General features: G+C 32.2%; 1 protein-coding gene across 7 annotated transcripts in view; it reads right to left on the reverse strand.

Annotated features, from left to right (window-relative positions):
- GRIA2 (glutamate ionotropic receptor AMPA type subunit 2) overlaps window positions 1–15,044 on the reverse strand; it is a 121,944-nt gene that overhangs the window by 42,047 nt on the left and 64,853 nt on the right. For all 7 annotated transcript variants that reach the window (XR_012498169.2, XM_019733153.3, XM_019733150.3 and 4 more), the window contains exons 3-5: window positions 14,250–14,489; window positions 6,611–6,807; window positions 1,977–2,030 (exon numbers count right to left, since the gene is read on the reverse strand). Coding sequence is in view for 6 of the 7 variants with exons in the window: in XM_019733153.3 (XP_019588712.1) it covers window positions 1,977–2,030; window positions 6,611–6,807; window positions 14,250–14,489 (491 nt within the window). In the remaining variant the exon portion in view is untranslated. The remainder of the gene's footprint in view (window positions 1–1,976; window positions 2,031–6,610; window positions 6,808–14,249; window positions 14,490–15,044) is intronic.

Genomic DNA, 15,044 nt, shown 5'->3' on the forward strand with positions numbered 1-15,044 from the left:
GCAATGCTTTTTTGTCTATATTTGAAGGGTTGAAGAGATGAAACATGGATTCCATTATGACCACATCTTCATCACTTTATGTACAAGTTATCCTTTTAAATGCTGGGTTAGGAACTTAATCACAGCCTGTGTTTTGGGAGCATAATCAAACATTCAGCAATTTCTGAAGAAATTAACCAAAAATCTGAGGATTTTTCTGTTTGTTTTTTTTTTCCTAACCACATTCTTTAACACTCATCAGATACTGGATAAGGAAAAGGGACAGTCCCAATCAAGAGTTCAGAGGATGAAAGCTCTTGAACTTTGGATGGCATTCTTCAATTTTAAATGTCAGTGAACTTTTCAAGGGTCCTCTAAATTCTCAGAAACTGCAGCACACTACAGAGTCTTTGAACTTACTGATTCACTAGAAATTCCACATGGTGAGGATACCAAGTATTAGGAAAGGAAAAACAAAATTTGAATTCAGATAAAATATTAGATAGATTTTTCTCTAGAAGAATGACTGCAGCATGAATTTGCTTTTTATTTTATTTTTAAAATCTTTTTACTTTGGTCATTCAAACACTTATTTCCTTTTTCATAGCATCAGCTATCAACTCTCAAATTGATGAGCCACCTTCTGTCATTATTTCTCAATGTTCCAATATAATCTTCTCCATCTGGACATTTTTAAACATCGCAGCTTTCAGCGTGGCCCTGTGTTGTTCATCAGATGGCACGATTCACACAGGGGACTCACTGTTCAGGCTGTTGCCTGCATAGAATTTGGTTCTGAAGAGAATGAATATAGAGCTGATCTATTTTAACTCTTACTTCTCTAATAGGGAGTCATCTAGGATCTATATAATATTATAAGGGCATGTTCTAATGAATTTTTATAGTAGTTAGCCATTTCATTGCCAAACAGAAATTTTATCTTGAATAACCAATTTCTCCCAAGAGCATCTAGGTTTGAGATTTAATATTCTAAATTGTGAGTGCAACCTTCCAGTGAAAACAATATTTGTCAGTCATTAGGTTGTAATTTATTTTACTTATCTCTTTCCATCACTACTAGAAATGTCTTCTGATGTAACAATATGGTTCCAGAAACCAAGAATTAATCTGCCTTTGTATAAATATGAAAGTTTTTCAGAGTCCTATTATGCTACTCAGAATAAATTCATTCTCTTCCTCTCTCCTTCTTTTTCTCACCTTTTGGTCTGAGTTTGGGGAGGAGTGATGTCCTCAAACACATAGAATCATACTTAAAGAACATAAACCTTTGTAACTATAAAGCTTTAAGCTCATTTTATTGCCGATCTAAAAACTATTTTGAAAAAAGAAATATCTAATAATAATACTAAATTGACTCTGCAGACATAAGAGAGGGGGACACAATTAACCACTTGGACATTCAGCATAATTTTAATTTGAGGGGAATCCTAATGAAAAAGTGATCAGGTATAGAAATTCGATTTTCATTGTGTTGCTTATGTAGTAAGTAGTATGTAAGAAATATATAATATATCAATATTTTTTATATTTCCAGGCTTAATTTTTATTGTTATATTCTCACAAATGTGCATTTATGTCATATTACATTTGCTAAAAACTTTAAAAGTATGGGCAAAGGATAAGGTTTATAAAATACAGTGAAAGTGAGAAACAAGAGGAAATTTAGAAAGTTAAATTTTATATATTTTGGAAAATTCTCCCTTAATGAAAATATATATTCTAAGACAATTTATAAAGCTTGTCAAATAATGTTTTATAATTTCTTACATCATTTATAATGATAGGAAATTGATTAGGAACGGTAAAGTGGGAAGTAAATCTAAAACATAACAAAATCAAAAATATATTGTCACTTCTAATCAATCAATATAATCAAAATATGTTTTTTATAAATATCACTGATAAATGCTGGCTGTTAAAATTTTTGATTAATGAAAATCTTTATTAAAATAATAAGTATCAATTAATTCACCTACCAGGTTTGCAATGATGTAATGGTACCCTTTAACATGTTTTCCAATGGTAATTACCTAACAAAGATAAAGAAACAATTATTTAATAAATGTAAATAATGTAAACATAAAATTAGTGATGTAAGGATCCGACTCAGGAAAAAACTAAATCTTATCTCCTATTTTTTTTGATGTTCCACAGTGAGTCATATTTGATAAAATATAATTACCAAACTCAGATAATATTTCTGCCAGAAAAAAATAAAAATATATATTAGTGCCTAATAAATTTTATCTTTCAAAAAGCCAATAACTAAATAAGAATACTTGGCTCAGTTTAGTCAATAGTGAAAATAAAGCCACAGGATTTTAAAAAAAAAGTAAAATCAAAACATGTTGAATCCATGTAATAATTTTACAAAACCTATTTATTTCTTTTCAATGAAACATTAAAAGCTGAGACCAAGATCTGAGATTTCATATTCACACATCTACAGTCAAAGATAAGCACACAAAGTTTATGAATTTGTATACATAAAGTTAAAAGTAATATGAATAAGCATATGCAAGAATTATTTTTTAATTATTAAAATTTTATTTTTCAATTACCATTGATATGCAATATTATATCAGTTTCAGTATTTACAGTGTCAGATGGGTACAGTAATTCTTATGTGAATCTATAAAATAATAATCTTGAAACGTGTATAGTCTCGTTCAAATAAACATTATTTCCAGCTTGAGGCAGAAAAGTATCACAGAAGCTAGCTAATATTTCTCCACAAATCTAAGTCAAAAATCAATGGCAAGATAAATGTATCATGGAACAAGTAGCTGTTTGGTAATGCTCAGTTTTGGACATTATTGAATCAATTTGACTTTACACCGATCTATGTCAATTATGAAAAGAGTAGAAATGACCATGTTGACCATGATGAAATGTTGACCATGATGAAATGACCATGTTGTAGTCCTGGTACTTAGATATTCAAATGTAATTTGTATTTTTAAGAAAATAGTCACACAAATGGAAAGCATGGAATGCCAGGGCCATGGACAAAAATTCAAATAATATGCTCACTTCCCTGATTACAGTTTTGGTGGCTTCCCATTTTTTCAGCATAAAAGACAAAGTCCTTCATATGCTGCAACGCCCCTTGATCTTGCAAGTTTCTCCAGGCTCCCTTTTCCCCCTCATTACTGGAGACTCAGGCACTCTGCTCGTATTTTTGCACACAAAAGGTATCTTTCCATCCTTTCAGGATTTGTCGTACTCTGTTTCCTCTGCTTGGAAAGCAGTCTCCACCACCATATCCTTTATCTTATTTAAATTAAGGCACAGTGAATCTCAGCCCAATAATACCTCCTGGAATAGACTTCCCTGAGTTTCTTTCCTCCCAGACAAAGTCAAGTGCTCCAAAGCAACACATATAGTTAAAGAGAAGGGGCAACATCCTGTGAAGGATTTTAACATAAGCCACTTCGATATTCAGTGGTAGCTATTTGCAAGGGAACTAGGGCTTGTATTATTTTCTACTCTATTTTTATGTAAGACAACTGAAATGTCTTTTCCAAGAAACTGTACCTTCTGGTTTGAAGGAAGAATTTTGAAGAAAGATGTTCTGAATGAAAAAAATATATATATTAATTAGCATCAGTTGAGTTAAGTTGATTATGTCCCTCATATTTCTTACTGATATCTGTTGGTTCTGCTTAATATTCATTCTACTTTCTGAACCATAAATGTCTTTCTTCTGAGAAGTAAGACAAAAACATAGTTTAAGTGCTACTACCAGTAGTCCCTGCTTGACTTTTGTATTCATTGAGAGACAGGAGGGATATGAAAATCCAGTAGCACTATTTCTATATAAGAATTAGTACTAACAATCTTATCTTTGCTTTATAATATCCATTAATCTTGCACTAACAGTAGAATATTTATATTAATTTATAAATGTTTTTCATGGTTGAGTCCTTTTCGTTCTTAATTTCAGCTAGAAATAAGTGCCTCCGGGTTTTATTAAATGCTAAAATACTCATAATCTAACAAAAATGAATTCTATTTCTAACTTTAAGCCACTATGAAGATAAAGTTTTGTACCATCGCTGTTCTCTTATAAGTATTGAGAAAGTGAGTAAGTACATAGTATTTACTTTTTTTGAAATGTAATTTAAGCCCACTTTTTTCCTGGTAAACGCTATTCCTTGAAGGCCTTCCATGATCTCCCATTCTAAATGTTCTCTTTCTGTGATTTTCTCTCATAACATTCTGTTCTTTTCATTCATAATATATACCATTGTTATAATTGCATATTAATTTCTCTAACTACACCAGGGATATTCACCTTGATGGGGCTTTGCCTGTTTTGTTTACTATGACTATCTTGGATCTTCGGCAGTGCCTGTCTAGCAAACATTCGACCCTTGAAATTTATTGAACAAATAAACGAGTGAATCCAAACCAGCCAAATGCTACCCATATGTGAACCCCTCATACATCATCCCATCCTCGTTAAGATAGGTATTCCTCCTCCATGCTCTTAGACCACTTTGTATTGTAATGTATAATATTGTAGTACTATGTACATACATTTTTCTCTTCCCCTCTAAACAGTGAGTTCCTGGGGTAAAGATACCACTCTTTCTTACCTTTCATTGCATCCCTCATTCAGACACAGAGAATGTTCTCAATAAATGTGTGTTGAATAATGCAACTGTCAATAGTATATACTCATTTAATATATTCAAAAGTGTTTTATGAAAATACAAATCATGTATATATTTCAAAATACTCTGTACATTTTCAATGGATGTCCATATGGACATTTATTTAATCATGATCATTTATTTGCTTCAAAACATTACATTCCATATATTCCCAGTTTCTCTTGTAGTTTCTCTCTTCTAGTTTTGGAAACAATTATTTTCATATAGGCTTTCCCAACATTTACTATTATGACTGATGAATACTTAAATTTTTAAACCAAAGACTAATGACTAATATTAAAATTCAGTTTTAATGAGAATCTCCTATGGAATTCAAGTGAGTTGTTGAGGTTCACATTTGAACAAGAGACCTTCAGGTTAAAACCAATCCTAAATTCATCTCCTGAGACAGAAAATGTAGACTTTTCTACAACAATTCTAAAATGTTCACGTCTCTGGCATATAACATTTACTTCTGTCATATAAGAAGATAGCATTATTCAATTATTCAATAACTCATGACAGATCCATTTGGTATGTCTCAGGGTCTATATTATTATATATCATTAAGTTTGTCAACATTTATATTTATAAAATGCTTTGTATTATACAAATTAGTGAGTCTAATTTTATAATCAAAGCCTAGAAATGTCAAGAAATGCATAACCGACTGTGTATTTTTTTTCTAGTCCTATATTTTCCAAGGAACAGTCACCATTACACACACACACACACACACACACACACACACACACACACATATATATTATACTGGCTACTAGTACAGTGTGTGTGTATATATATATATATAAGTGTGTATATATATATATATATATATACATATATATATACACACACATGCATACATATATATGTGCACGTACATGTGTGTATATATGTGTATATACACACATATATACACGTATATACATATGCATATATACATATATATGCATATATATATACACATATGTGTATATATACACACACACAAAACACACATGTGTGTAATATATATTAAATATAGCCCTCAAAAACATTTAGAAATCACACACACATAAACATTCATTTATTATTTAGGAGAAGAAGCAAATACCCAGTGAAGGAGATCTTACTCAGTAAATCATGATGCTGCATCACCACCATCCCTGATCACTTACCCTACCTATAAAACAGAGTGGATTTTATTTTTATCATTAGGATATCATGGCATGACTTTCTATCCTGAAAGATCTTAAACTAAAGCAGATGGTATAGTAAGCTCAGATAAAATATCTTTATCTCTGGTATCGTATTACTCTTTCAAACTTTCCAAATGAATCTATTTTACTATTCAAAACAATGGACACAGACTGAGTGTGCCTTTCCTATATATATTTTAATTTCATAGATTAATAGTTTATAGGGATATAAAACCTTCATACTAGGAGGGAAAAATTACTTCTTGGAAAAATAAATAATGCTTTCCCTGAAGACATAGACCTATTTAGACAACAATACAGGCTTAGCGCATGGTTCTGCCCTCTACTGTGTGAAGGCATCCATGTATCACCAACACATTCCTGAATTATTCACTTTTCCCTTGGGACCCAGACTTATTTTCACTTAATTCTTGTCTATTTCTTTATCTCTAATACATTCCGCAGAATTGTATTTTAAATTTCTAATTAAAAATATTGAAGTTTAGGGCAACGCTTACCATGTAAAACATGAATCAGAAATTATATATTGAATATATTTCATGATTAGTATGATGTGTCAGCATTATTGAAGACCATCTGCTATTGCTAACTGAAGCCAGAGTTAATTTAATTGATGATCTTTGCTACATTCTACATAAATCATAAAGTAAAAACTGCTGTTCAAGCACCTTACACAAATATCCATTCCAAATGCTGACAATGCGTGCATGTTCTATATTTGGTGCCATTAGAAAAGAGAGAATAGCAAACCTGGTCTACAATGTCGTTTACTTTATCCCGTTCACAGTCCAGGATTACACGTCGTTCCTTTTTTAACTCCAGATCTTGAAAAAGTGATCGGTAGGTCTCATCTTTCTTGTCATTGTTAATATTTCCCACATTGATAGCAGTCACTTGCCATTTCTTTTCAGCTGCAGAATCCAGCACAGCTTGCAATGTTGATAAGCCTAGGACGGCAAAGAAAAATGATGACTGATAAAGATACTCAAATAACTCAGAATTGTGTTGCAAAATTGACAGAGCATATATTTTTAAGGCTGAATATTTTTGTGCAACTAAGGGGGTGTTGACTCTCTAAAAAGCTACAGCTATGATCTTTATCAACATCTACTTATTTCTGCTGCAGATCAAAAACACTTCATCTAAATGCTGTTTTTCTGAGTCATAGTTTGGTGGGAAAATAGTATCTTCTTTCTACAGCCAATATCTTCCAGATATTAGTAAAGTGTAATGTCTTTAATACCTGTGATTCAGGTGAAATCAAAAGACATTACAAAAATGTCTTTCTCCTATAGATTGGAAAATGGTTTGTGTGTATATATATATATATATATATATATATATATATATATATATATATACACACACACACATATATATTTTTTCTTTTATTACATATTAATATCCTGAACAAGTTGAGTATATTTTCAGTGAGATGAATCTACGAGTCTACTTGAGTCTAAAATCCAATTATTTCTCTGAGGCTGCTATATTTCCTCCTATTGTTTTATTGTTTTCTACTCAGCAGTTGTGGTATTTGTTTTTCTCAGCCTTGTCTTATATCATTTTGTTTTTGTTATTGGGACTGATCCCATGGAGAATAACATGTTCACCTATTAAGTGTATGGTAGGAGTTAATTTTCTATCACAGATTTGTTACATTTACTTAACATCCCAAATGTAAGACCATTTTACTATTTATTAATAACTATGCTTATAGCATCATATGACCTAGAAAATGTTATGTTTATTTTTAATTGTTCATACATCACCTCATATGTAGGATTAAGAAGGAAAATAAGTTGGGAATTGTTCCTAAAGTTAAATCTGCAGTTAGCACTTGGAAAGCCAGTACATAAACTTGCCTTCCACATCACTTCAACTCGTCACAGCCAACTCAAATCCATCATTTCTATTAATAGCTTAATGAACAACACAAAATCAAGGCTCCAGAAATAATTCAGGACTCATAACACCATCTTCCTGTCTCCAGAAAGACTCTCATCTTTCTCCAAAGAATATTGATCCCTTTTTACCTATATGTAGGATTTACCTGATGTGATCACATCACTCTATAAGCTTTATTCATGTACTAAACTTTATTTAAATCTGTTTACCATGGAAAACAATATGTGCGTTCTGAATGTTGTTGAAAACTCTATGCACCTGGAAAACACCATTAAAACATTTATTGATTGAATATTGGCCAAGAATATAACAGATGAACCTAGATCATCTTGTGATACCAGAAAGCAAGGAAGCTCTTGGAGACAATCAGCATTATGTCAAAAGACTGAGAGATAATTTGATGAGGATCACTTTAAATAAAGATGAGTCAATTTAAATATTATTCACTATAAGTAAATCAAATCTTTCCATGATATAATTCAAATCCTCTTCCTGTTTTTCATCATTGAAGATAGAACACACAGATGGTTATCGTGATCAGTTCAACAGCTTCAAAACAGTTATTAAATCTATCCAGTTTTCTTTCTAAGGAGGAAAAAAAGTGCTAATTTTCTAAACCTCTTCCACTGTCTAGATCTTACTTTTCCACATTCTAATCATTATGCAATTTTTCCTTGTCACCTCCCTAAAAGCATTCATGGACGATGTTCTGTATGCTAATTACATGATGTTCTGTATGCTAATTACATATTATCATATGACACTTCCAAGTAGGCTTCCTTTCTTCTAGACCATAAATTATTTCACTTCGTTTTTATTTAACTATTTTACCACATACTAAAATAAGTTTCAGGTTGTGATATTCTTGACATTCTTTCCTATCAAATATCCTGATATAATAGTATAGATGTTAGAGTTTAATGATTAATACCTATCACTAGTCTTAAATAAACCATCATTTATACAGAACTCCCATTGTCCGTACATGTTTATATTCTAAATTAAGGGATGAATGTATTTATAAAGATACTTCTATGTCAGTTTGTGTGAAAGGGAAAGAGGCATATCTCAAATAGTACTTTCTCCCCTATGTAAAATATGGTACCAAGAGACCAAGAGCATGGATTTGTGTTATGTTGGAAGAATTTAATTTCACCTTAATAGTTGTAACATTTATTTTCAGTGATTTTTTTTAATTTTAAAATTATCCATTAATTTAAAACTCACAAGGCTTAATACAAAAACTTTCAGTTGTGGTGAAGGGGAAGATCAAGTTAAGAGAGAGTTTGAAAGAGTCAGTTACTGTTACCGAAAAAACAAATCTAAGAGTACTAAACATGGTCCAGCACTCTCTTCAAATTGTGAGTTAGACCACTTTATGGTTTGTGACTTCTGCTGTCCTTAGGAGATGATTTAATGTTATTCAGTGTCTTCTGATGAAACTAAATTCATCAAGTCTGATATGCACAGCTTGAGTAGTTTAGCTTCTTAATAAATGGATGTAATTTTTTTTTAGGTTTCATAGGTTACAAAATATTAATTCTAAGAGATTTAGTAACAGAGACGCCATAACAACTGTGTTACTTGTGACACACAGAATAAATCAGTTTGAAACTCTGCCATTTCTTTAAATGCATTCTTATTGAATTTACAAGTCATATTCCTTGACAAGGTGAAATGCCAACAAATGCTAGGTTTAAAAATATCACTTGATAAAATCCATTAACACATTGTCATTTATATTTAAAGTTTCTTATAATATATGCTGTTATAGCAGAGACTGATTTCTTATTACTGAATTACTTAGACCAAAGAAATCTTAAAATGCACAATTGTTCATCTACAAATAGAAAAACAATTCCATAATTAACTCTTCCTCCTAATAAACATATTTAAAATAAGTTCTAAAAAAAATCTCAAGAATAGAATATTACAAAAGTCTAAAATTAAGTTCTAAATCCTCAGACCTTTGGCTAAAATAAAGAATGGCTAGATTGAAGTATTATTGGGTTGCATTACTTTCTCATGTACTTAATTTTTACTGGAATAATTATATCCAGTAAAATTCTGGATACAATCTCCCTAAAAAATTATTACTAATAGTAGTTCAGTCTTATATTGAGCTAGTGCTAATAACACTAGGAGAAGTTATGGAAAACAACAGCCTAAAAACAGGTGAAGTCTAAAAACAGGTGAAGTCTAAATGTTTTAGTTTGGACATTAAGGGGTGGAATTAAAAGTGATTACTGCAAATAGGTATATTTCATTCAGACCATGTCTTTCTTCTTAAAAATATTTTCTTTGTTCCATTTAAAATTAATTGCCCTTATTCATCTTTCAGGCACAGAAATTAATATTCATGATCACTAAATCATGGCAGCCTGCCTAGGCCAGATTAGATTAACATATATTTCCCTCATTGACTTTCTCAGGAACATCTAAAAAAAATGATTTGGAAGCATTTTTATTCTATGCATAAGGTTTTATTGGAACTGGAATGAATCAAAATGTTTCCCTTCAGGAAAACAGTATGGTTCAAAATTAAAATGAAGACATGAAGTTACAAACATTAGTTTTGGTTTTACCCACTGTCTATAGAAATGTATTACCTTAACTTATTGACAATAAATCAATAAATAAAAAGCACATTTTAATTAAGTCCTGGTTCAAATTTAGTATGTATATATTGAAAGATAAATCTGTATTTAATGCATTGATAGTAACCTCATTACTCTCTAGTCCAAAATGTATTAAAGATCTATGTACGTACTCTCTATGGAGTAGTAATATGCAATTTTTAGGAAGGGCACTGGGTCAACAAGTAGTGCCAGGCCACCTGTAGTGCCAAAGAGAAAGCACCAGCAGTCCTAAAAGGTCACATGGAACCAAATGAACAGTTCAAGCATTTTTCTCACCAGTAAACTTGGAAAAGACAAAGGTTATCTGTATAAAGATCAGGATACATCTATGTCCTCTTTTGCTTACAACTGGAATGTAGTCTCCTGGATTGTGGCTCTGCACTTGGATGTATAGTTGAATGCAGAAAAGGTGTAATTGTTAAGAACAGTGCAATGAAGAAGCATAGAAGCATTTTAAGTCTTTTTCATCTAGTTCATACTCAAGGCAGAAATATTGGAGAGTCATTTTCATGCTTGGGCCCTATGCTGTTCAAAAGAACATCGATTTATATATTTAGAAATTAAAAGTTTCAAATGTTTACCTGATCTAGACTCCCAGAAAAGTAAACATTATTAAACACTGAAAAAAAAAAGAGCCTATAATTTAGGAAGTGGAGGGCTACCACATCATAAACAGACCAAATCATTTGAAACTGAAACATGTAGAGATATAAGCTGAGAGATGGAATCATGGAATCTATTTTCAAAAGCATGCATACCGTGGAAAAAAAGAATATAGATACAGTCTCAAATCATGTTAACAGAGAAGGGGTTTCCAAGAGGTGTAAGAAAAATGGCTTAGGAACCAAAGGAAAAACACCAGGTAGCATGATGAATGTATAAATTTGTATAAATATAATATGACGGCAAAGCTATAAAAAATAAAATAATAAAAAAATTAGATGGCAAAAATACCATTTCCATCAGCCAAGTAAAACACTAAATAAAGGTTAAATCTTATGCTAGTATTTTCAGTCTTACACATTTATCTTTGAAAATAGTTTCAGCTGAAAGGCCAGTGTAATACTCTTCATATTAAAACACGAGCAGCTATTTGATGAACACTTGAAAATGTATCCATAAGGTCATTTTTGGCTTTAATATATAATTACTTAATGTTATAATTACTTTAATGTTCTTCTCTCAACAATGCACTTGAGCTCAACTCAATTCGTATAATTTAATGACTGGAGATTATCTCATCACTTCAATTCCATTTAATAATTCTAAAGTATTAATAAAATCATTTTTTAAATGTCACAGGTTCTTTTCACAAGTACATAAATCCATCTATTCTCACCCAGTCATTCCCTAGAGCTTTCTTTTCTTTACTATCTCTCTTCAAATACTATAGTTTCTCTTTTTCTAGTTATGTCAGTTGTTGTCTATCTAAATTTTTTCAAAAGTTCAGCTTCATCTAGAGGGCACAGTGAGAGTAAAGTATATCCCTAAAGTAAAAATGTCACCTTCAACTTCGTGAAACAGTAAAGCAGTAAAGAGAATTCATCTTCTGATCCTTCAACTTAGCAGGCAAGGTTATCTGATATCATCTCAAAATTAAAATACAGTTGCTGAACTCACTACCACTAATTTATTGAATATCAACTCGTCCCAGCATGATCTTAAGTATTACCTATATAGTTAAGTACCGTACACCAGCGTACAGGATACTGCCTGGGCATTGCCTTCTTGGGGTTTATAGTCAGATCTTAAATAAAAAACATAGTGCTTAGCCTGTGTGACTACAACAGTCCTTTGAACATAGTATAAGTTCAACAGCACTTCTTGGATGACAGAACGAACGCCACTAGTAATTATAAATTGTGATAAAGTACTATGTAGGGAAATAGATTGCTTTGAGAGAGATGTATCAACTGCATCTCGGTGGAAATGTTATATAAACTGAAACAGGAAGGAGGAGAAATAATTACAGATATGTGCAGATTTGAGGTGAAAGAGTTTGGTGCATCTGAGAAAGTGAAAGGTTAATTAGATGGATTTAGCATAGAGAGTGAGCATGACAGTAGTAGAAATTGGCAGGGACCAGATACCATAAGACCTTAAAGCCACATTAAGAATTTTTAATTTTATCCTCATTACAATGAGAAGCCATTGAAGTGTTTTAAACAAATGAGTGATGTGGTCAGGAAAGCATTTAAAGGCATGTAAACATTCTTGGCTACTTTGTGCAAACGGATTACAAAAAACAAGCACAAAAATGGAGAACCAAAGGATTAAACGCATGATGGTGGCTTGGTCTGGAGTCATGGCAGTGAAAAAGAAGAGCGTCTAGAGATAAAATATTTTTAGGTGGAAATCACATGAATAGGATGCAAGGGTGAAAGAAGTATTGAGAATACTCCCAATTTCAGGTTAGTTTTATCAACATAAGAGATACTAAAGGAGTTAGAGAGCAAGAGGAAAGACTATGATTAAACTTGGTTTTCTGAAGTCTTTTTATCACATTAATAGAAAGTATGCTTCAGAATTATCCAGCACATTGGAATCCATATTTACATTAAATGGTTCTGTGTTTTAGTTTTTCATTCCACATGGCAAGAGCAAAGCTGTCAAAGGAGGGGGAAACAAGTTGTTGACACAGCAAATGTTTTCATCTTCTGTAGTGCTGACTCATCTTTCCACTGAGAGTTCTCATTCTCAGGACTGGAGGACCAGGCAGAGAATCAGACACCTAGCTTGAACACTCCTGACGCAGGATTGCTGCAGCGGATGCCTATGAACTGATCAATTGAGAACTGACTAACGGCGGGCTCTCTTTTTGTCTGCCCTTGTGGGTTAACAAGGTCGAAGTAGGCTTCTGATTTTCATTTCAACCTTTAAATATTCCAGGAAGCAAGCTGCTGAAGAAGAGTGTTTAGGTACTCTTCCAATACTGGTTCTTAACCCTTTCGGGTTTAGTTAGGGATAATCTTTCTAGAAAAATACATGTATGAACATGTACACAAAATGTTCACACTGTTTTAAGAAGTACACAGACCCTCTGAAGCCGGATAATGGACCCAGGAATAGCTAAGACATCTGGGAGTTTACGATCTGTAAATCAGGCAGATCTGCTAATATTAAAGTTTGCAACAAGAGATATGGGAAACACAAGTATGTACCATTCCCTCCCGAACCCCACCAAAAAACAAGATTTAGTATAATGAGCCAAGACTATCCACTTGGCACACTAATAAAAAACTATCATAAACAATTACATAGAATTGTGAACAAAGCATGGGTCTGATACCAGAAGACCTGTGTTCAGCTGGACCACACATGGGTGAATTATGTGCAAGTCCTTCTCTGAGAGTCAGTGATCTCATTTTGAAGTAAGGTTAATCATGATTACAACTGCCTGATAATTTTTTTGCATGTGAAAATAAGTAATTATAAATTTCTGTAGAAGCTCTTGTTTATGTATTAATTCAAATTTTACTTAAACCAATTTTCAAGGAAGCTGCTTTACTGACCTTGAAATAATAATATCATTATAGGGTCTTAGCTGCTGATGCCAGAAGGTACCTATTACATTACAACTGAACATTTGGGCATTGGTCCAACACAGTCTATATCTGTAAATTGTGCATTGACACATTTTTTTTCTGTTTTACTCTAAATATGTTCCCCATGTTTTGAATTGCAGTTTTCATTTACACAGCAATATTAAACCACATAACCTTTGAACTTGAATATACCTGTGTAGATCTTCAACACCACATATACATGTCAAATCACATATAAGTGTCAAATGTGAGCATTAAATTAGACACATTATTAAGACATAGGGATATTTCACTTACCTCTGTCGCTGTCATAGAGGTATGCAAACTTGTCCCATTGATAGTATTCAATCAAACTAAGAAGTGCTCCTTTGAGGTCAGGTCTCATCTGAATGACAAACGGATGTGTGCCATCTGTTGGAAAGCTGGGAGTAATGAAGGAGACATGGAGTGTTCCACAAAACGATGTGATGGTATTTACAGACTTCTTGTCATAAAATCCAAAAATAGCATAGACTCCTCTTGAAAACTGGGAACAAACTAGAAAAATAGGGGAAGCAGAAAGCAGAAAGCATTGAAATTGGCAGACTGTCACATGGATTTGCTTGAAAGTTAATGTCCTTTTATATAAAATACAAAATCATCAACAAATCAAAAGCAATACAGAGTTTATATCAATGATCCATGAAATGTATGAGAACTTATTTACTTAGCACTCTATTTGAGGAATTCAAAGTATTATAAAGCATTAAAATACTAATTCTACATATAAAAATACTGACATTATTGTTTAACAAACTATGTAACTGTAAACATTTTCAGACAGTCCCAGTTAAAAAAAAAAAAAAAGTAGTGCAAGTAAAAATCATTAGTTATAAGAGCAAACTGCACTTACCTGGGATTTATACACATTTTTTAGAAGGCTTTATTGTGCTAATTAGGCTTTTATACTAGAAGGTCCGTGTGCTTATGAAGAGTTCTACTGGTAACCAAAACTTCTTTAAGAGAAGATGGATGCAAGACTCACATCACACATAAAGAGACATATCACCTGACGGAGGCCTCTCTCACATTGTGTCACTCAATCAATTTGTA

This window comes from Rhinolophus sinicus, chromosome 15 (genome assembly GCF_057876585.1).
Source record: "Rhinolophus sinicus isolate RSI-liver-muscle chromosome 15, RSI-T2T, whole genome shotgun sequence".
NCBI classification, from domain to species: Eukaryota; Metazoa; Chordata; class Mammalia; order Chiroptera; family Rhinolophidae; genus Rhinolophus; species Rhinolophus sinicus.